Here is a 24,877-nt window from a genome sequence, read left to right as displayed (position 1 = left end):
CCTAAAAAATGTGTACAAAAAAGGGGGTGCGTCTTATATACCGGCAAATACGGTACTTTAATAAATTAGAGTAATTATTTTACTTTAATTTAATTTAAAAAATAATTACTTTAATAAATTAAAGTAATTCTTCAGCCTTAATAATTTTACTTTAATAATAAAGTAAAATAGTTACTTTATGCAAATGGATAAAAAAAAAGGTAGGCCGAAGAAGCAGAAATTGTTGAATCTACTTGTGATCCTGTAAAACAGAAAACTAGCACCGAAAATAGACTTGGTGAAGACGATCACGAAACCAAGACCGAAGATCCACCTGGTCAAAAAGAAGCAGACTCTGATAATGATTGGCCCAAATGTTGGACAATCTCCACTCGTTTCGCTCACAGAAGTGAGAGATCAACGAGTGGCTGTATGTCAAGAATAAAATGTTGATACCAAAAGCAAGAAGCGATCTAGAGACGACGAGGGTATATCTGAGGAAGTGTGGAAGTCGCCGTAATAACATCCTCATAGTGAGTACGGCACCTTTTTTTCCACAAAAAATACACTGATAATAATGATAAATATCATGAGCCTAAACAGTGGATTTGCTGAGCATGCTATCTGCACTAAACATAGTTCATTGGAGCAAAATAAGAGTCCTTTATAAAAGTTGTGCTGTATAAAGAAATGCATGAAACATTACTCCATTGTCCTAACTTCCAGTGGTCTACATCTATTCCTTTTATGGGAGCTCATCTTTCCTAACTTTATATATATTAAGAGAATGTCCAGGGAGTCTGGGACTCATCGAGGGAGGCCACATATAGCACACCAGCTATGGAGTTTCTTCACTTGGTTATACTATAAATTAAAGATACCAAAAAATTACATGCTTGGTTTAATCCTTTATCCAAGTGTAAGCACACAAGTTTGTCCCTGAATTATTTTCAGGACAACTTGTATATAGAAGCTTATGACTTCACATCACTTGCCTTAGTATCCCACACTGCAAAGCACATATCCTTGCAGATATGTATAATACTATGCATTATGGGAAGGGTCACTACCCAGACCAGTTTCGACTTTTAATTGAGGACTCGTCAGTGGGAGCCAGACTCAGAGCTTCATAAACTTCTATATATGAGTTGCCCCAGTCCTGAAAATAGTTCAAGCTCAAACTTGGTTGCTTACACTTGGATAAAGGAAACCAAGTATATAATTTCTTGGTATCTTTAATTTATACTTATTCTTGAATTCATTCATACTGCTTGCACTCACAACATCCAATGGCAGTCCATTCTAATCATGCACTGCCCCATGAGAGAAAAATCTAGCCCTCACCCTCTTCTTAGTAGCATTCATTATCATCTTACAACGATGCCCTCAGTAAATTAAAAAATTCCATCAATGGAAATCCTGTATGACCCTTTCAGAAGTTTGTAATTCTCAATCATTTCACTCCTCTTTCTCCTGTTTGCTAGTGTCTGCAGTCTACAAATTCTTAGTCTGTCTTCATAATCAGTATTTCATAATCCAGATATCATTTTTAACTCTCCTTTGCACTCTCTCCAATATATCAGACCAGATCTGTGCACAATAGTCCAAGTGATGTCTAATCCTTGCCTAATCTAATGCCTTGTAAAGAGGCAAAATGACATCCTTATCTTTGCATGTGAATGTTTGTTTCAGCATTGCAATTATCTTTTGATTTGAATTTGCAATCTTTGCTACATGGCTCCTGAACTTCAACTTCCTATCTACTAACACTCCAAGATCCCTAGCCTCATCAGTTTCTTATAATCCAACCAATATAATGTCATTGGATATCTAATCACACCGAAGTGCATGACTTTACATTTACTGACGAACTCGCATCATTTTCCCATGCCCACAATTCCAGCCTATTCAAATCATTCTGAAAGTACCGCATATCAGCAGCATTCCTGATTACCCTACCTATCTTTGCATCATCAGTAAATAGCTGTATGTCGTTAGTCATATCCTTCCCAGTATCATGAATGTACAAATTGAATAACAGTGGACCAAGCACTGATCCTTGTAGTACACACTTGTTTTTATTTTTATTTTTTATTATTAATCTTTGTACTGTTTATGGGCAGCACAACCTTTCACGTCCAGGCTTGATATAAACAAGTGTTTTACCCTATACCTGTTCTAGTTATCATTGTAGTCATTCTCTGGTGGCAACGCCATGCCACCAGTATGCCTGTAGGGCCCTCAAGAAAAGAACTTTTATATCCTTCTGCATAAGTCCAAGCTGTTTTAAGTCCTTATAACTATCTGCACTCCATATGCCATGTAAAGAGATGGTGGCACTGGTAAACCTCGGAGTTGCCTCATGCTCCTCCCGTATCTTACTAACTAGATCTTGGTTATTTTTATAATCGTTTACTTTATTATTATGGCTAGTGGGTGCCCTGTGCCCACAATCTGGCTTACGCAAACCCGTGAAGGTCCTATGATGTGGTTCCACTGCAGTCTCCCAACCGTTGTTCTTAAAGCAGTTGTTCAGATTGGAGACCATGGCATCATGCCTCTGCACATGGACCCCATGGGTGCAGAAGCAACACTAGGCTATATGAGACAGTGTCTCACCGTAGTGGCAGCCAGCCCTACAGTTTGAGTTGACACTACTCGATCGAGCTGTGTGGGCTCGAGTGGGCAAGGCATTGATCCTCGTCCTGATAAGGTCATACTCAAACCCAGGGAGGAGCTGGTGCCATCCCTTACCCAATCATTCTGGGGAGGTACCAGATATGACTCTTTTAAAGGAGCACCATCTACAGAACAGTGCAACAGAGATGCCCACCTCTTGTGTTCTGCGGGAGCTGACTCAATTAAAGTACCTTGATAATGGGACCAGCCATTAGCCTGCCTAAAGTCTTGTATTAATGGGCTATAGAAAACCTCTCTTCAGATAGGGGAAGAAGATAGTTCTAACTGCGCGATTCTTGACAGCTGCAGGCGTGAGATCAGCCATCTAAGTGATGGAACCCCGAGCCCACCATCCTTCACCCTCGCATGGACATATGCAGTAGGAGTGTCAGTCGGAGCCATGATCTCATGGCCGAACAGATAGCCCCTGTCCATTCAGGACAGTACCGAGATATATGTCCTACCAAGCACCAACTTGTGGTTAAAGGGAGGTAGGAGATAGTGGGGAAAGGAGAAACAGTCTTTGCTGGGGCTTGAGAGGAGCTTTCCTCAAAGAAGCGATCCCAGCTTCTAGGATAGAAGGGACAGAAGACCTTCCCTTTGGGGTGAACCTGATACCGAGGTATCTCCACTCTTCCAGGATGGTCAAAGCATGCAACGGCCTCCCGTGCAGGGAAAACTATAGTCTCGACCTTAAGCTTCTTGTCATGACCAGAGGGGACAAGAGCTAAAGAGCAGGACTTCTCTACATTAATAGAAAGACCTCGAATAGAGAAGTCAACTGCCCGGTCAAGGAGTTCTTGCAAACCTATCTTAGTAGAGGCTACGAGAATAAGATCATCTGCAAAGGCCATATCATTAAAGGAAGAAGCGCCTAGAGAGTAGCCTATATGGCTAGGAAGAGAGTGAAGAAACTCATCTATGATGCAGTTAAAGAAAAGGGGAGATAGAGGATCACTCTGGCGAACACCCCCCACTGCAGGAATAGAAGTTGCACAGGACCCTGTAGTGATAGTGATGGAGCTACCCAAGTATAGGTCCATAACATAGTATAGCTACTTAAACCTTGCAGACTCAGATCCCCCGTATACCACTTTTTGATATCTCTGTCAGTCATCATCATCTTATCCACACTAATATTCTATAATCCAAACACATATTCTCCGATTAATGAGTCTACCATACTGTATTCTGTCAAAAGCTTTAACAGAATCCAAAGGTATCAATGGTGTATCCATTCCCCTTGTCTAGTTCAATTGCAACATTGTTATAGAATGTAACTTGCTAAAACATGACCTTCCCTTAATAAACCCATGTTGCTGATTGCAAAGTACAGATTCACTCTCAGCCCATTTCTGAATGCGAGTCCTAACCAATTTTTCCAAAATCTTCACCACCTATACTGAGATTCTAACTGGTCGATAGTTCACCACATCAGTCTTTTCCTCACCCTTATGCAATGGAATTACCATACATTCTTTCCATTCTTGCAGAATCTTCCCTGTTCTGAGACTCATTAAACAGCCTGGTCAAAAGAATAGCCAGTTTAACTGAATACTCTTTTAGCACACATGCTGATATCTCATCAGTCCCTATTGCTGAATTCTTATTCAGTTGGTGCAACAACTCTAATGCCTTGTCCTCGTACACCTGAATTTCTTCAAGTGAAGAGGTTGCAGTGAGCTCAATGTCACGTACACCAGGTTGATAGCTTTCAACAAAATGGGCACTCATTAGTTGAACAACCTTCTGCATCTGTAACCCGCACTCTGTCTTCATTTAGAAGAATTATTCTTTCATATTCATTATTTCTTTTACTTGCAGCATATCGATAGAATTCTTGTGGGTTGTCTATAGCATGCAGAGTCAGTTTCTTTCCATACAAAAGTTGTGGCTTTTCTAGCCTGCTTATAATTTCCATAATGCACATCATTTTTTTTTTTTTTCCAAATCTCTTGCTTAATAAGATTACCTATCCTAAACTCTCAGGGCACACCCTGGTATTGTTTAAATGCTTCCCATCCATCAACTGATCCCATTCCACAGTTGGTCATAACTGTGAAATGAATGGAAATTTCCATAACTAGAAATTCATAGACCTAGTCACTTCCTGAGTGAGTACTGCATACATCCAGTTGGTGACAGATCACTGTCACCAACCGGAGGTAGAATAGTTACATCTTTAAGTGAAAAGCCCTCTGATGCTGTAATCAGATCTAACACTCTTTGACCTTGAGTTCCTTCCATCACATAGTGCTTGGGGATGTCCTGCACAGTCAACTTGTCTATTTGGTGATGCATTTCTTCATTGCTAGCAACCGATCCATCTCACTCCAAATGGCTTCAAACTCACTGCTGCATGAAATACTGTTAATAGTAATACTATGGTCATAGGTCTCAACTCTAACTGAATTCAAGTCATCCAATATCTTTAGCAGCATACCCCCTTCCTCTCCTAATCATATAAAAGGATACACTGAAAATGGTGTACCCTTTACGCTCAATACCAGTTAGTATGTTTGATTTTGATAGCCAGGTCTCACTAATGCCTACAATCTGAGTTCTCAACATGTTGACTAAGGCAACAAACTCTATCCCTTTGTTTGATACTCCTGGCATTTGTGTACAGACATAATAATCCATCTGCATGTATATATATTTGTGTGTGTGTGTGTGTGTGTGTGTGTGTGTGTGTGTGTGTGTGTGTGTGTGTTTGTATGTGTACACTTGTCTATATTTTTCCAATATCTTTAGCTCTTCTATATCCAATATCTTTAGCAGCATACCCCCTTCCTCTCCTAATCATATAAAAGGATACACTGAAAATGGTGTACCCTTTACGCTCAATACCAGTTAGTATGTTTGATTTTGATAGCCAGGTCTCACTAATGCCTACAATCTGAGTTCTCAACATGTTGACTAAGGCAACAAACTCTGTCCCTTTGTTTGATACTCCTGGCATTTGTGTACAGACATAATAATCCATCTGCATGTATATATATTTGTGTGTGTGTGTGTGTGTGTGTGTACACTTGTCTATATTTTTTTTATAGTTTTTTGTTAATGCCAACTGATGCTATTCCAATATTGAAACAGGGAGATCTACAAACTTCTGAAAAGGTCATACATGATATCAATAGATGGAATTTTTCTTTTTATGGAGGATCAGGAGAGGATTAGGGAGTTCCATGTAAATTGAGAATGAATGAATGCAATCAAGAAAGGGATAAGAGCTAAATTTTTCCTCTCACAGAGTAATTTAATCTATGTTATGTCATAAGAACAAGACAAATTCTTATTAGAACTTATATGCAGGGTTAAAGATATGAGCATATTCTTGTAGTATATAAGATAAGACAGCAAAAACAAAATAATTCATTATTTTAGCATGGAAGATACTGACACGGATTGCAATAATAGGCCATAGTATAATTTTGGAGCCACTTCATGATAAAACCCAAAGCAAGTACATGAGTCTACTAGATGCAATAAAATCTTGAATTTCATAATAACACAACAGGAATTAGTGATGCACCTTTTGACCTTGGAGAGATTAAGGGAAGAGGTGATAATTGAAATTCATCAAGGTGAGATTTCAAAAAGCTAACTTGAAGGATATATTGGGAGTTGAGAAGTATTAACTGACAGACATTACTTAACATCATCAACAACAACAACCATGGGTCCAATGCCCATAGGTGTCTGCTGCCATCTTGATATGATTCTTCCATTGCATTCTATTTTGTGCAAGATGACTCAGTTTGTGTATAAAGTTTCCACACCATTTGACGATGTCATCGCCCCATTCTCTGTTTGGTCTTCCACTTTTGTTCTTTCCTTCAATCATTCCAAACAGCAACGTTTTTAATTTTCTCTCATCATTCATCCTACATATATGGCCAAATAGACGTATTTTCCTTTTGATTATTTTCTGGATCAGGTTTTCTTTTGGTTGTATTTGTCTGTAGATTTCGTCATTGTTCACTTTCTGTATTCAGCTTATTCTCAAGATCTTTCTATAGCACTTCCTCTCAAATCCTTTCAGATTCTCTAAGGGTACTCAGGCCTCGCATCCATAGAGCATGCTGCTGAAGATGCAGGTTTCTACAATGCGCAGTTTAGTTTGCATCTTTATAGCTGGACTCTTCTATATTTTGTCCATGGCTTTTAAAATAGTTGTTGCTCTGACTATTCTAATTTTTATCTCTTTTTTGGGGTCCAAGTCGTGCGGTATCCAAGATATGTGAAGTGTTCCACATTTTTCAGTTGAAATCTGTCTATCGTAACTCTGTTCAGTAACTCCTGTTGTCTGAATATCATTGTTTTAGTTTTTTTCAAAGTTGACAGTCCATATCTTTTTCCTTCTGTGTATAGTGTTTGCAATGTCTGTTCCAGCCTTGCTGCCTCTTTTTCAACCAGGACAATATCATCTGCAAAGCAGGGGTAGTTTATTCTCATGCCATTTATTGAAATGCCTCCAACATCTTTAATCTTATCTAGTGTTCTTCCCAGATGTGTGATGAAGATGATTGGTGATATTGGGTCCCCTTGTCTTGTGCCTTGACTAGTGGCAAACCACTCTCCAGTCTCACCTGCTATTCTGATTTTTGCTTGTGCTTGGCTGTTTATATCTTTCAGCAGGCAGATCAATTTATTGTCTCCACACCATAGGATTCCAAGACAGCCCATGTTATATTTTGGTCAATATTATCAAATGCTTTTTGGAAGTCCATGAAACAGCAGTATATCTTTTTGTTCTTTCTTCAAGCTTAGTCTTAGCGCAAGTATTTGTTGCACTGTACTTCGATCTTGTTGAAATCCAGCTTGCTCATCCGGAAGATGTGCCTTCATATGCTCCTTCAGGTGTTCTGTTAGTATTTTCATCAGCACTTTGCCAAGATCACTCATTAATGCAATAGTTCTATAATTGGTGCATTCTAAAGCACTGCCTTTCTTATGAAGAACAACCAAGACCGATTTTTTCCACTCTTTGGGGGCATACCCTGATCTCCATATTTCATTACATAGCTTATGTATTTCTTTTACTTAACATAAGTGACAGTAATTCAAAATGGGTATCTTGAAGTTTATTTTGAGAAGTAAATTTCATTAGTAAATCTGCAATTGGTTAGATAAGCAATCCAGTTCCCAAAGACATGTTGTCAAAAAAATCACTGGAAGGAGTAAAAAAAAAAATCTGCTATAAATTTGTGAAGAAAAATATCAGTTACTGCTAACTAAGAATGATAAAATTAATCCAGAAATCTTTCATATATAATTCGTTTCTTATTATAAAACCCAAATTGAGTATAACTGGCATATTAGGAAATATGTATGATCCATGTGGAGTTTTAGAATAATCTAATAGGTATTTTAAGATACTGCTTGAGAAGTAAGATGTGTCTGATGTCATAATAACAGAAGGAGAAAATTGATCCTATCTTAAATCATCTGACACTGGATAAAGTTAGAAGTAAGGAGGAGTCGGTTATCAGTCCACTTTGAGATCGTCTTGAATGAATTGCTGAGATTAAGAATATAATACTGTTTAAGGAATGAAATTTCCAGTTTTATTTCTTAGAATTCATGAGACTGGTTTACTGTGCAAAGAGAACTACAAACAGTGAGTCTTATTAAGGTTACAGGAAAAGTAATGGAAAAATTAATTAGGACTTTCCCAATCGTGGTGGGATCACTTGTTGAACAGAGCACATCATGGTTAAGAGAAGGTTGATTTGTTGGTTTGTTTGGATTCCAATATATGTTGTAAATTCCTGAAATAATTTAAGTCGTTACCAACATATAAGCCTATCTACAAGAATTGTTTGGATTCTACTAATGCCTTTGATAAGATTCCATATGATTTTCTGATTGAAATTTGCCAAATAGGCACCAGTGATCACCTTAGTTGTATAGGAAGTTAGTTTGAGATGGGTGATTTAGGACTAAGATTTCTAATTTAGTGTTATGGTCCTTGTTATTTAATATATTCATACTGATTTAATTTTAAGTGTAATATTTCCATCTTTCATGGCGTGATCTTAGTAATTAGATGTTGGGATGACTAAGTTCTTTACTGGACAGGCTTGAAAGAACTGGAAAAGTGGGCACATTTAAAATTGGATATGAAAAATGTTCAAATGTCCATAGAAGATGTCTCAGTCAGGCACCTTGAGGGATTACAAATAACTTTTGTAACAAAACCATCATAGTAAATTCATAGAGGAGAGACTTTTTAGAATCTGTAGTAGCACTAAGAAATCAGCTGAATTTAAATAAATACAGATGCATAAAACCTCCCAAAATTTGGGAAACAATAACTGTCATAGGGTGCATCACCCAGATAGGACTTTAGAGTCATCCACATGTTTCATTTAGTATTGTTGCTGTCTTTGTGTGTGTGTGTGTGTGTTACAAAAGTTATTTGTAATCTCTGAAGATATCTCAGTGATTGAGACGAAATATTGGAAGCGTTAAAATTAGTTTTAATCCTTTCCCAGTGCTGTAAATATTTCATTAAACCTCCAACATGATGTCCTTAACACATGGATTGTATGAGCACAAGCTTTTGGGGTTGAGAATGCTAAGGATGTGTTTATGCCAGAAAAGGCGAGAAGCATAAGTTAGTCAAAGAAGAGAAATCTGATCTGGACTGAAGATCAGTAAGATCTTTATGAGGAATAAGACAATCTTGTGGTTTAAGTATTCAAACATAATAGTCATAAATACAAACAGTTCAGGAATTGTATTGATAAGACAATAGAGCCAGATTTAATGAAAGAAGCTTCACTTTTAGAAGAAAGTAAGTTATACCACATATTATGAAAATTATAGAAACAACTGCCATGTTAGAGTAACACTTTTGTTTAATATAAACCAAAAGTTGTTTCCATAATTTTCATATTGTATTCTGATCACCATGTAAGCATGAAGGTAAGTAATACCATTATAACTTACTTTCCTCTTCCCAAGCCAGTATTGGATTATGACTAACATATTCAAGTCACCAAAAAATTTAATGAATATCAAGAGAATTGATATAATCTGGTCTTGTTGGTTAGCATATCCACTTTCTGGTTATGGATCCTGCCATGGCAGGATATTTGAGACCACAATCAATGGTCCTTAGGTGGGAGATTAATTTCATGGCTCTTTGAACCACTGCCCCATTTATTAGATCCTGAAGTGACTTGAAAAAGTTCCACATTTGGTCTGTAGAGTAGGGTAAATAAAAATACAAAGAAATGTATAAAACTAATAAAATGGGGGGGGACTAATGTATTAACCATGTAGGTGGGAGTCAAAAAAAATAAAAAGGTATGATAGCTCTGACAATCAGTTAATTGTTTTTTTGTTGAATTTAGCCAGCATGTGATGTAGAAATTGAAGGAAGTTTATAAGTTAGTTCAGACATATGTAAGATAGCAGATCCCTTGAGGTCATAAAGCTAGTGAAGCAAGAAAAGACTTAAAAGTTTATGAATGAATGAACATTGAAAATTGTAGGCTGGCTTCACTAACTGATTTTAGATTTTGAATTTATGCAACTTTCAAGAATTTTAGGTTTGATTCAGCTAGAACTTTTTTTGTTCACTTGTGTGCCATTTACAAGTTTTTAATCATGCAATTCAACTATATCACATTTCTAGAGTTGATTTGTTGTGTGTGGGATACTATTTAGGAACCTTACCTCTTTTCAAATGGTTACAACCAAGAGTGTCATCTATTTTCTTTGAGAATGAAATTGCATTAGTAGGGATAATTGAGCAGTATTGAACAGCAGTAAAACAACAAATTAAAAATAGATAGGAAAACATAAAACATCAGTTACATTCTCGGTGATGAAGATAGCGTTTCACCATATAAATTGCTATATTAAAATGAAAAATAGAAATGATCAAATTTTTGACATGTACCCTCATTGGGTGTACGGTATATAATGGTACTACATGAAAAACTTACATCATTACTAACTTCCTATCGACAATTTTCCTCTAAATTAATCTGTTACAATTAGCATATCCGATTTTGATATCAGGTTTAACACCACTTTCCCTCATATGATCCATGTAGATAATAACAGAAGGGATAATATACATCCTTGTCTGACACCAGATTTAACATTAAATCATCTTCCTGTACTTCAATTCTAACTGCTGACTTACAACTCAAATAAAGACCAAGTATTGCTTGATATAATGCCCCATTGACACCATAGAACTAGCGTTTTGAATAGCTTCTCTCTTCACACCTTGTCATATACCTTTTGCATGTCTACAAAACTTAAATAACGATCTGGGTTATTTTCCCACGATTTCTCAACTATTTGTCGTAAAGTGAAAATCTGATCCTGACAGCTTTCTATTTGGCCTGAATCTAGCTTGTTCTTCACCAAGGAATCTTACCAGGAACACTCAGTAGAGAAATATCTCTGTAATTCTCATATTGTTTTATTTCCCTTTTTATATATGGGTACTGTGAGAGTTCTACTCCAATCATCTGGAATTCGTCCCTCTGTCCAGGTCTTCTGAACTATGCAGTGCAAGAAACATTTCTGGTCGAATATCATCTACTCCAGCTGCCTTTCCAAATTTCAGGCTTTTAATGGCTTTTTCTACTTCAAGTGTGGATATATATATTCCTGATTGCATGCTGGTCAGTGTTTTTTTTTTACCACTGTGCTGTCACTGATTGTTTCATTTGGAAATTTTTCAAAGTAATTACTCCATACATCAAGGATATCTTTTTCACCAGTTTTCATGTCACCTTTATCATCTCTAATTCCTGTTACTGCACCCTTTCCTACATTTGTCTCTGTATTCTCTAATTTATTACATGTTCTTCTTTTCAATATGAAATTCAGTTTTATCCTGCTCAAGACTAAATGATCATTTCCAATTTCAAATCCTCTGTACACACTAGTGTACACCAGGAAGAAAACGTCAACAATAACATAGTCAATGAAACTTTTCTCATCCCTTGCCTCTTCTCTCCATGTGAATTTGTACACATTTTTATGTTGGAACATTGTGTTGGTAATAACCAGTCCATGTCCTGAGCAGAAATCCAACAGATATTTGCCATTATTATTAGCTTTGCTCTTTTCTCCAAATTTTCCCAAAATATTTTTGTATGTCTGACAATCATTTCCTACTCTACTATTTAGATCCCTAACAGGGACTAACTTGTAATTTTTCATTGACATAGTAGAACCCTCTATGGGACCATAGGCACAGATAAGTCTTATTCTTCCCACATCACTGTACTTGATATTGCCTGCCATTCAAAATTAGCCTTGCATTTAGTGTTGAATATTATGGCTAGTAAATAGAATTTATAAACTTAATAAAATTAATTAATGGTATGATAGTGAAGGGTTAAAGCATTAACTTTGAAGATTTATTCAGACCAATTTTTACATGTGGATTTGAGAATTAGATTGGATAATGTGAAAGACTTGAAGATCAGAGAAATGAGTCCTGAAATAAATTAGGGTGGTGGGTATGAATTTATGGGTAAAGAATTTGGTACCTCAAGTAGAGAAGAATTAAATATGGTATTATCACTTAAATGGATGGGCGATTTAAGATTAGCTAAAGGAGGTGGTTGAAATAAAAAATGGAAGAGAAAAGATTCAGGGGACTAAATTATACATGATGGTATCAGAGATTTGACAAACAATCAACTACTTTGGAAAAAAATTGTTCACAAGGGAACCAGGAATGAAATATTCTGTTGGACTGTATTTTATCTTCTACAACACTTGAGAATATGTACCATAAAACGGTGATGAATGATAGAATTTTATTTGAAACAATACTTAGCTAGTACAACTTTGAGAATTTTTTGAAGGTGCATTACTTTTAAGCCTAAGCTTCTATAAATAATATCTGTTAAAACTTCCTTTTAGTGAATGAAATTCCACATGTTAATGCATTAATTACTCTTTCGTAGGTTTTGCAAGCTTTAGGTGCTTCGCACTTAATTATTCCACATAGCACTTTCTTTTAAGGTTACACGGTGATCAGCATTCATATTTATGAATTTAGGGACACAAAACACACGTGTTGAAAAGATTCTTTTACTGATAAATAATAAAATAACTTTACGTTTCGACCCCTGTATTGAGGTCATCTTCAGAAGGATACATGCGTATAAGAAACAAATTGTTAACTAATCTTTTTTTCTTAGCCTGCCCTCTAGTGATTAAAAAAATAAATAAATAAAAACTACAATAAGCTCTGCTAAAGTCCTCACTTGCTAGAATTCTTCTGGAATTATACAGTTCATATTGTAACTGTACAAATCCAGAAGATAATCGTAATATAACAATATGAACTGTGTAATTCCAGAAGAAGAATCCTAGCATAGTTTATTGTAGTTTTTTTTCTTTTTTAATTTTATTTATTTATTTATTTTTAATCACTAGAAGGCAGGCTAAGAAAAAAGATTAGTTAACAACGTAGATGTACCTTACCTGTATAGAGTGCAACAGCATTTAGCTTGTTTCTTATACACATGTATCCTTCTGAAGATGACCTCAATACAGGAGTCGAAACGTAAAGTTATTATTTTATTATTTATCAGTAAAAGAATCTTTTCAACACGTGTGTTTTGTGTCCCCAAATTCATAAATATGAATTCCACATAGCACATTAACAAATTTTGGCTGAATCAAATAAGAGCTAATATAGTGAAGTTATCAACTGGATACATACTTTTAAATTTTTGTTTTTCCTTGATTACTTAAAATGAATTAAAAGTATAATTATCATCCTTAGGTATGTGCTCTTCGTGTTACTGAACGGGCCCGGGCACGAATTCTGAAAGCTGGAGGTGAAATCATAACATTTGATCAATTGGCTCTTCAGTCTCCAAAGGGTAAAGGCACTGTACTCATACAAGGTTGGTTTTTTTTGTTTATTCATATAGCTTAATGTGATGTGCTATATCTGTTGTATCAGTTAATTATGGTTATTACTCCTCCAAGACTTTTGGTGCCTCATACACTAATGATTACAGTAATTAAGAAGAAAAGAGTTGGCATACATACAGATATCATGCTTTTCTATCTTTAATGATATATCAAATTATTTTCATTACTGATAAATGCATTCATTAATATTTTTTAAGTTATGTATAATTTTTTGCCGTATAAAATAGAGTACTGTTTTTAAAGACCAGGGTTCATGACGTTATCTAGGAAAGGGACATTTATTTATATGAGCTTTTCCTTTGAAGGGGATTTAACCAGTCTTGTGTGGAGGTAGAAGGGAATAACACTTGCATTAGGCAGACAGCAAACTATGAAAATAGTTAAAAGCACCCCATCCTTACTCTTTTTTTTTTTTTTTTAATAAGTTTTAACAGGTTACTGGTTATATAAGTGAGACAGGACAAGATTTTTGGAAATAAGCCTAATTTCATGAGTACATTTTGTATAAATATGTATGACAGCCTAATAAAGTATTTTATTGCCAGTTTCTGATCATCTTTCTTTTAAATTGATTTATTATTTGTCAGTTCTCTAAATGGTGCTTAGGTTTCTGATCTAAATATTTTTTTTGGTCCTCTGAATCTTTTTCATGTCATTTTTGCTTCAAATGACTAATGTTTCAGATAACTTACTGATGCCCTACCAGCTATAGTGTGTCTAGTCAGTCACCAAAACATGAATATGAAGCACTGGATTCTTACATTTTGCAGGTAGCATGTCTTAAACAGATTTGTTTATTGATTACTCCTAAATCTAGTTAGAAATTATTTCTGGAAATGCTTAGCGTTGCCACTCGGATGATTTTCTTTACAGAAAACAGAATGTGAATCTTTTTACTTATCACGAAAATTTATATATTTTTTATGTTCATCTGAGATTTTGGTGGTTGTATTGATAATGTTGGTGCTTCCAGCATGATAACTGGAAGTTCCAAAATTGCTAATTTATAATGTTTGCAGTACTTTAAGTTGTGTTCTCCTTTTCCAGAATTTCTCATTACAAATTTGGGTAGTTAGGAAACACTTTTTATAATTATTTTTGGCATTCAGATGGTCAAAACAGTGAGAAAATATCTGCAGACTTTAATTTGATAGGGGGCGAAAAAAAAAAAAAAAAAAAAAGACATGCATAAAAATATTGTATTTTGGGGGTGGGGAATTGAAATGCCAGGTGAAAACTGCTAGTTTTCATCTTGCATTTTTGAGGTAGCTATACTTTCACTTATTTTTATCAGAAAAGAAAATTTTGTTAAAATATAATTGAAAAAATGTAACCACTTGAAAGAAATATCACTTTTATGTACAAGGTAGTATGAGAAAACTGTAACACCAAACAGCGAATGCCTGTAAAAATTTTGGACATCATCAAATTCCTGAGGGGTATATGTAGAAGGTATGCAGGATATTATACTTCAGTCATCTAAGCCACTTCTTACTGCATCAGTTCACCTTAATTTTGGTATTCCTCTGGGTCTTTATCTTGCCATTCTGGAAAAACACTCATTTTACTAATGTTTCTCATTCAGAGCTTGGCATGTTTGTGGGCTTCAGTCTTTGATTAAAGAATTTTAAGAATTTTATTTCTTAGAGCTTTTAAGTTAAAATCGAACACTCGCTTGTGTACAGTGAATTTAAGGTTTCGACAAATTTGTCTCTTATTCTATGTTGAGCTGACTACTACTATTACCAGATGTGTCTCCAGGTGGCAGATCGGGGAAAGGCCTTCAGAAATGGAGGCTAGCTGTGATATAAGCAGAGCAATCTGGCAAATCAGCAGCCGTGGACCAACAGTGGTTGAGCAGAAGTGGCAAACTCTATCTCACTTAAAACCTCACAAAGCCCAATGACAACTTGGCAACGTGGCAGGTAGTGCTGCCATTAAATAAGCACTTGCTGAGGCCATTGCCCTCAATGAGAAGCAGCATTGTCAGTATTGACACAAGGTTGAAGCTAATGATGATGATGGAAAAGATTGTGATCAGAGATTTGCAAATGGTAATATGATTGTATTGTATACATTTGTAATACTGTGGAGCAGAAAGCAAATAGAGAAACTACTGCTCTGTCTTATATCCAGAACAAACATCATGGCGAGCAAACTCTTATAATTGGCCCCGAGTTCCTGGAGTCCCTTAAATGGGATGGGTGCGAAGAATCTGTGGGCTCAAAATGGGTCCATTTTTATAATTGCAACTTGGAATGTCAGAACTATATGAAGCTAAGTGTAAATTAAGAAATGGCACAAGAGAGATGAAGAGACTGGGTATCTGGATTTGGGGAATTTGCGAGACAAGATGGCCAGGATCTGGAAAGTGTTGACAAGATAATATGACAATGTGTTACTCTGGAAATGATGAGAACAAACATTGACATGGTGTAGCTGTAATAGTAGATGAAGAAATTGGTAAATCAGTAATAAATTGGATCCCATTTTCTGAAAGGATAATGCTATTACAACTTAAGAGAAACTTGTTAATATAAATATTCAAGCTTATGCATCCAGAGCTGACAAAAATGAAGAAGTTCAGTATTGACACAAGGTTGAAGCCAATGATGATGGAAAAGATTGTGGTCAGAGATTTGCAGATGACAATATGATTGTATTGTGTACATCTGTAATACTGCAGAGCAGAAAGCAAATGGGGAAACTACTGCTTTTAGAGTTTTATGAACAATTAAAAGAGATTAAAAACCTAACAAAGGCCCACGAGATGAACATAATGATGGGTGACTAATGCTAAAGTGGGGGGGATTGTTGGAGAGCATGGCTTAGGCACCAGATATGAACAAGGTGATTGCCTTGTCCAGTTCTGTCAGGAAGAAGATTAACAATTGCAAACACCTGGTTTAAACCCAGGTGTTTGCAATTGTTAAATAAAAGATTTTGCAATTGATAAATAAAAGATTCCACAGTAATATAAACAGTACAAAGACTTATCCTGGAGCATTATCTCAGACCACAATCCCATAGTTGTGGAAATACATCTTAGATTAAAAAAAGCCAAGGCACAACTTAATCTGCTATTACAATAGATTAACATTGAAGAAAGTGAAAGAGTGGAATCTCTTTGGAATAGCTTAGAGAATGCCATCATAACAACAGGTATTGAAGAAGGAGATTATGTGAATAATGTAAAACAACAGGAATGGATGGAAAATGAGATTCTTTCTGTTATTGATACAGGAAAAATGTACAAAAACAAAGATCTAGCCAAATATACACACACAACATCATCAAGAAGAAAATGAAATAAGCAAAGGAAAATTGGATGAAAATTTTATGTACTGAGATTGAACTGCATCAGAAGAAACACGACTATTTAAATCTGTATAAGAAAATCAATAAAATTTCTGGAAAATTCAGGAAAAAAACGAGTAGTGTCTCTTAAGAGATGAAAGTGGAAAAATAGTTCTAAAAGAAAAGAATAAAACACAGATTTGGATAAAATAAATATCAGTACTCTTTAATGATACTATACAGAAGTCCATAAATATAAAAGATAACATTCAAGGACCAGCAATTCTGAAATGTGAAATAGAGAATGTTGTAAGATCAGGAAAAGCTAGTGGACCAGATGGTGTGCAAACAGAATATTTAAAATTAATAGAACCAGATAACATAAAACTTGAAAAACTGTTCAATATGATATATGAAAGTGACTCAAATCTGCATTTATCACTATCTCAAAGTGAAATCTTGTGGCAACTTCTTAAACTTATTAGTTTAATGAGCCAAGCATTAAAATTTTATATTTTTGAAAGTAATTCAGAATTGCATCTATAGAAGGAGTGAAGAAACTGATTAAACGTAGTTTGGCTTTCTGTTTCATAGATTTTGCAAAAGCATTCAGCAAAGTAAGACACTAACTTAATAAAAGTCCTTCAACAAATAAGGCTAGACGAAAAAGATATATGACTAATAAGAAATGTGTATTGGAATCAATTAGTTAACATTTAATTAGACAACAGTATCACTAATGATATTAACATCAAAAGAGGAGTGAGACAAGGATGTGTGTGCTCTCACCACTCTTGTTCAACATATATTCAGAGGTCATCTTTAAAAAGGCATTAGAATAATGTCCAGAGGGAATTACAATAAATGGAAAGATTGTTACCAACCTATGATATGCAGATGACACTGTACTAATTACAGATAACATCACAGATCTCCAAAAACTCATTGACAGAATATACAAATAAAGCCAAAGAATGGGAATAAATATCAACAAGATGAAATACATGGTCATCAGCAAACATCTAGTCTCATCAATGAAACTGACACTCATTAAGAAAACTATCGATCAAGTGTCGAGGCATAAATATCTTGGTTGCTGGGTTAATGAAAGATGGGATCCTGAAATAGATATAAAGACGAGGATTGAAAGTTGCACAGCAGCCTTTCATGAAAATGAGAACATTATTCTGCAATAAACATAGAAGTCAGGTGCTGAATGCTTGGACATTGAAGGTGAAAGCAATCAAGAAAATTGAAACCTTTGTGATGTGGCTATATAGACAAATGTTAAAGATACCATGGACAGAAAAAATAAGTAGCAAAGATTTCTTAAAATCCATTGGCAAAGCTAAAAATCTCATACAAACAATAAAGAAACAAAAAACATACCTTGGTCACATCATGAGAAATGGCAAATATCAGCTTCTACAAACCATTTTAGTAGGAAGAATTGATGGCAAAGAAGTTAGAGGAAGAAAAAGAATATCTTGGTTCGACACCAAGATGTGGACAAGAAGAGCAGAGTAAAACTGCTCAGATCAATGCAAGAACATTGTTCGCCAAGATGGTCACTGACCTTCAATAGGCGATGGCACCATAAGAAGTCTCTTATTCCATCACAGATTTATTTAGTTGACTGTACTAATTCTCTATTTCCATATTTATTTAGTTATCTTCGTTAAATATTATTCCTGCATAACTGAATGTTTTACTTGTTCTGTAGGTCTTCTATTCAGAATGCATTTGATGTTTTCACTATTCCTGTCTGTTCTCATAACAATTGCCTTATTTTATTATTATTATTTTTTTTTTTATTTGGATGCGGAATCTTGCAGAATCATGCCAGATTTTAAAAATCCAGGTTTTTTTTGGTTACAATATTTTGTAACAGGTATAATATTTCTCAAACTCTTTAATCTGCCTTTGAGGAGATTTTCATACATTGAATTGGAAGAATGGAGGAATTGAAATTAATGGATTATTCTAACATATCTATGTTTTGCTGATGTAGTTCTCTTGGCCAAAGATACTGAAGACCTGGAAATAAAATGAGGATAATTAGCTCATGTGAAATTGACAGTTGAGTAAGTCAAAACAAGTCAAATTGGTTTGAAGATGATTATAAACAAAACAAAAGTAATATTTTCTTCAGAGTTTGCCTCTGAATCTCCAAGGTGATCACTTCCTGTTTCAAATCCTCTGTATACTCTTGTGTCATTGAGCAGTATGAAAACATCACTATCAACAATAACAATTGATAAGACTTCACAAATGCTATGTTGTATGAGTTAAACATTGGTTGTCATGTGCACTGCAGCCAGATAAGTAAATTTTATATTGAAATGCTTGCCGATATTGTAGATTGATTGTTTCTGTGAGATATATGAATGTGGAATGCAATGTTTGGATAAATTTCTTAGGCAATATTATCATAAATTCATTGTGTTAGCACACTGATACAACATGAGGGGGTGAAAGGCAAGTCATTGTGTAGGTCTTAGATGTTATGTATTTCTCACAAATGGTACGTTGCCTCGAATGTAATATGTGTGTATGGGAAGATGTTGCAGATATTTATGTAGAGAGGCTGGATGAGAAAAAAGGACGAGTGTGGATATGTGGAAAATGCAATACTCTGATGGACATGAGGCTTGTTTAAATATGAATAGTGGAACATGACATAATTGACACAGCAGTTGAAGATTGTGAGATTGTATCGAGAGTGTGCGTGGAAAAAATTTGATTGACAATAAAACAGGTGATAGTTTATACAACGTTCAAAAACAGAGTGAAATTAACGATAAAATGGGAAATAATGATGTTGAAAAACAGTGCCGTTAACGGTAAGAGGCAAGCAAGATTGACATTGAGATCAGAAACTATTTTGGCCAATTGTCTCTGGATCCTCTCCAGCACCTCTTTGTCCTTTTGAAAACCAGGTGACTAAATCAACTTGTCATGTGGTAATCTAACAAAAGCCTTTGCCAAGTTTACTTCTGTGTATCCATTTCTCCCCACCAACGCTGCTGTCACCTGATTATAATAAGTAGATTACTAAAAAATGACCTCCCTTTAGCAAATTTATGCTGTCCATTAAAGATAATATCACTGTTGTGGACTCAATTCTGGATCCTGGTTCTCATCAGCCTCTCCAACACACAAAAACTTACACACAGATTGGCCTATAATTCAAATGCATGAATTCTGTTACCTGCTTTATGAAGCGGTACAATCTTGCCTTTCTTCCACTCCATTAGAACTTGACCCAATGTAAGACTCATGTTAAACAAATATGTCAAGGCAAATATCAACTCCCTGGTACATTCCTTCAAAATATGGGGTGATCCAGTCCCACAGCTATATTAATATCAAGTTTGCTTAATTCCCCATATACCTCTTGCTCACTCACAATCAGTGGATGATGATGAGGAGGAGGTCTCAAACTCTCCATGATATCACATTCACAAGGATGAAAGACCTTGAATTGCTCAGTGAATGTCTCAATTATATCCTCCACAGCAGTTGTTCTTATACTATTTTCTCCAATAAGTGCAATCATACTGTAATCATTCTTAGTTTTGCTGGCTATTAAAAGAACTCCCTAGGATTTGGGGGGGGGGGGTATTAGCTAACTCCTGCTCATACTGAACTTTTGTTACTCTTACCAACTGAGTCACCTCCTTGCTGTTCTTTCTATTCCTCACGGAATTGATTATTACCACTCCTCTTATGTTGCTTCCATAATGGCTTTTTTTCTCTGAATTGCATACTTAATCTCTTCATTCATCCATTTCAGATATACCTTATTTAACCTTCTGACCCTTGGAATACATTTAGAGATTGCTTCTACTACATGGTTTTAAATAGCATTCAAACAGCACATTGATATCCTTTTCACCCAAGTGCTCATTCCATGTTACAGCTGCAAGCTGTAGCATGGAATGAATGAGCACTTGTGATACCACCTCCTGAATTGCTCAATCACCAGCCTTGTAACGTCCTCACATGGCTGGCAACTCGGTAATCATGTCATGGCCACTCTCACCAACTAGAGGGAGATTTGACACCTCATTTATAACATCCTCTGATGAGATAATTGAATCCAAGACCCTCAATCCTTGTGCACCTACCTCAGGCACATAATGCCCAAGGTAGGTGTCCATCAAAAACTAATTTTTTTTTACTTCCATTTACTATCTCATCATCCCAGTCTATGTTGCCATAATTAAAATCACCCATAATCGCCCTTTTCCCATTTGCTTATATTACATGTCTTGGTCACTACTCTCCACATTATCAGGTCTGTAGTAACATCCAGCAATGTATTTCATTTATTCACCTATATCCCATGCCATACTGCCTCAAAGCCATTACCACTCCCCCCCCCCCAGCATCTCTACCTTATATTGATGATAGAAAAAAGAACTCTTTTTTCTATCATTAATAGCCATCCACTTCCCTTTTTACCCTATCTTCACAAAATGCATCATACCCTTCTATCTCTATTTCTGTCAGGATGTCATCCTCACTTATTCCAACAATTTTTGGGTGAACAAACTCAATCAATGCAACCATTTAATTTCTCCTGTTTCTGATATGTCTAGCATTCATGTACAAACATAAGAGCTCATTCCTGGATCTATAGTAAGTTTGTGATACCACTTATTAGATAACTTCTCCATACTGTCCTTGAGCCATTTCTTTTTCTCCTTGCTCTTCCTAGGACCTGATTCAAGTCGAACTCTTTCCCCACATCCCAGGTCATTCTCTTCCCTTTTTGTCTACATTCACATTCTCTTGGAGCATCAACCTTTCTCACACCATGTTCCTCTGTCCGCCCTTCAGTTTTCCTGCAGTGGAACTATTTTCCCCTCTTTCCACCCCCTCGGGACTAACCCGGACCCAAGACTCAAATTAAACAAAATGGTCAAGGGTACTGACAATTCTTTAGCTGCTTCTCATACAACACGAGCTGGTATACCATCCAATACCGTAGATGTATTGACATTGAGGTTCTGTAATAGACTACTCACCTCCACTTCATTCACCACAATTCCAGTATAATCTACTGGTACATTCGTTTCTGCAATGTCACCACCTGGATGATATATTCTTGCAAAGTGCTCACTCAGTAACTCAACTATATCAACTGATTCAGTTACCTCCTTACCATCGGCATTCTTTAAAATCATTCTGCCATGTACATTTTTCCTTTTACTTGCTACATATCTAAAAAACTGTTTAGGATTCTTTTTAGCCTGCATGGCCAATGTTCTTTCATAATCTTTTTTGCTTTTCTTACCACACTCGTTACCCTTCTGGCCTGCACTTTATACCGTTCGTGTGCCTGCCAGTCACCTTTCTCCTTAAATTCCCTCCATAGTTGTTTCTTTTTTTGAAGCTCAAGCTTAATGGTGTTATTCATCCATTTAACCCCTAGTTGATTTATTATTCGGACTCTAGGTATACAGTCAGCCATTGCTTCATGCAAATACTTTTTAACTGCCTCCCATGCACTATCGACTTCTAGTCCTTGCAGTTGTACATGCCATGGCACTGAACCAATCAAACTCCTAAGCTTGTCATACTTTCCAGCCCGATAATTCCACATGTACCCTGTCTTAATTGAAAATTCTACACCTTTAGCCACCTCCCAAGTCAAGACCTTATGATCACTCTCACCGATTGGTGGCAATGTGGTCATATTTGTTACAGCCAAATCCTCAGATGTAATTACTAGGTCAAGCACTCTCTTACCCCTAGTATTTTCCATTACATGCTGTCGCAGATAGTTATCCCTTAATAACCGCATAAAATCCAATTCCTTCCTCCCGTGTTTTCTCTCCTCACCCCAATCAATGCGACCATAGTTGAAATCTCCCATAATAATCACCCTCCTTCCACTCATTTCTTCTATTTGCTTGTGCATACTGTCACCACCACCATCTTTTCCATCACCTGGTCTATAGCAGCACCCAATTGTATATTTAGTTCTGGTAGCCACAATCTCACACCAAATGGCGTCAAATGTGCTCTTTTCTCTATCCTGCAATTCAACTTCTATTCTCCTTGGCTGCAGCTCATCAGCTATCATCAACAATACTCCTTCCCCCCCCCCCCATTTTATTTTCCCTGTCATTCCTGAACACACTATACCCATCACATTCAATCCCACTAGCTATATCATCTACAGTCAGCCATGTTTCACTAATACCAATAACTGTGGTCTGGAAGTGCCAACCATGGCCAAAAACTCTTCCTTCTTGTTCCAAATACTCCTAGCATTAGTGTACATGAATTTAAGACCTCCATTAGCCCCAACCCTACTTTGATGCCTTATATTAACTATCCCACTCTGATTTGTTGTCCTTATTTGCCGCGGCATATTATATTCATTCTTACATTCAACTGCCTCCCTAAGGGCTGTATATCTACTCCCCCCCCCCCCTTAATCTAATTTCCCTGAATTTGCACATTCAGCAACACTTTCTCAAGTCTTCTTACACTGTAACCATTCAAATGCAAGCCAGCCATCTTATATAGATCCTTTCGCCCATCGAACTCACTCCACACATCCACAAATTTCACACCACTCGTCATACATAACCCACGCATAAAGTCATTCACAATTATGGCCCTCCTTTTAAACATTTCACTGTCATACCGTGGCAAAGGCTAATCATTCTAACTCTCTCTCTCTTTTCTTTTGTTACCTCAAACAATTCATTCATGTCTTCTATCATTTCCATTTTGTCTCCTTTCAGATCATTCGTACCTGTCACAACAATTATTTCTTTCACCCTTTCCTTTTGCTCTCTAATAGACTCAGTTACATCCTTTATGGTCGCACCAGGTTGGTACGATTTTGTCACATCCTCTACTATCACATCTTGTACTAATGAGTCTCCATACAGCACTCTATCCTTTATTTTATTCATGTTCACACTCATATGTCTATTTTTCCTGTCATACTTTTTATTATAGGCTGGTTCATTCAGTCGACTTTTGTTCATACGCTCTAGCTGCTGTTTTTCCCTTTGTAACGCACCATTCAACAACGCGATCTCACTCATTGCGTCTATCTCATCTTTTTTATTCTCAGTAAAACCATTAATACTATCATTCACACTCTCACAATTCTCTGGTACAACCTCGCCGTTTCTTGTCATATCCCTATTTTCTTCATTCTGAAGTTTGACAAAAATATCACACTCAAGATCCGAAATACTCTTCAATTTCTCATTCTCCCTACATTTTCTACACACATTCACTCCTTTATTATCATCTAACCACACTCCGACCCCACTCCGCAAAGCATATATTTCGCAGCTAGTACACTGAATCATCTCTTTTATACTACCGTTCTTTGATAAAGATGGCGAACCATCATTACTGGTCGCCATTTTCCTTCGTACTGGAGCCATACTTACTTGCAGCGTATTTTATCAAATTATAAATTATAACACACCAAAAACATACAAAAAGATGCACTAAGAGACGCAAGGCAAACAAAACTACGCAATATTAAATAAATTTATCAACGATAACTGAAAATAATACTTATCTTATCCGGAGCTTTCACGAACACTACACACTACGAATCCTTCTAGCGGCAACAGCCCCAATAAAATATGTTATAAAGACACACAAAATACTCATAACTTCGAACCCAAGTATTCCAAAAACTTTGTTTGCTTACACTTGGATAAAGGATTAAACTAAATTTATTATAGTCTAACCAAGTGCAAAATAAACTTCAACATCTTTCTCTAAATCCAGAGTAATTCAATAATAAGGTGGTATACCTGTTGGCAACTTGTATAGGTAAACATGACCTCTCCTATTGCTTCTGCGTTAGTATCTCCATGTTTGGGTCTGCCTCCCACTGATGAGACCTCAATGAAGGTTGAAACCGGTCTGGGTAGTGGCCCTTCCCTTAATGCATAGTAGTATACGTGTCTGCAAGGAGATGTGCTTTGCATTATGG

General features: G+C 36.2%; 1 protein-coding gene across 1 annotated transcript in view; it reads left to right on the top strand.

Moving 5' to 3' along the window:
• RpL18 (ribosomal protein L18) overlaps positions 1-24,877 on the top strand; it is an 80,214-nt gene that overhangs the window by 42,926 nt on the left and 12,411 nt on the right. Inside the window, exon 5 of the mRNA XM_090411026.1 lies at positions 13,439-13,562. Coding sequence (XP_090267152.1) covers positions 13,439-13,562 — 124 coding nt within the window. The remainder of the gene's footprint in view (positions 1-13,438; positions 13,563-24,877) is intronic.

Source organism: Typopeltis vanoorti, chromosome 21 (genome assembly GCF_054136105.1).
Source record: "Typopeltis vanoorti isolate ZY-2024b chromosome 21, IOZ_Tvanoo_1.0, whole genome shotgun sequence".
NCBI lineage: Eukaryota > Metazoa > Arthropoda > Arachnida > Uropygi > Thelyphonidae > Typopeltis > Typopeltis vanoorti.
The sequence above is the reverse complement of the archived record's forward strand: the minus strand, read 5'-3'. Positions and strand labels throughout refer to the sequence as shown.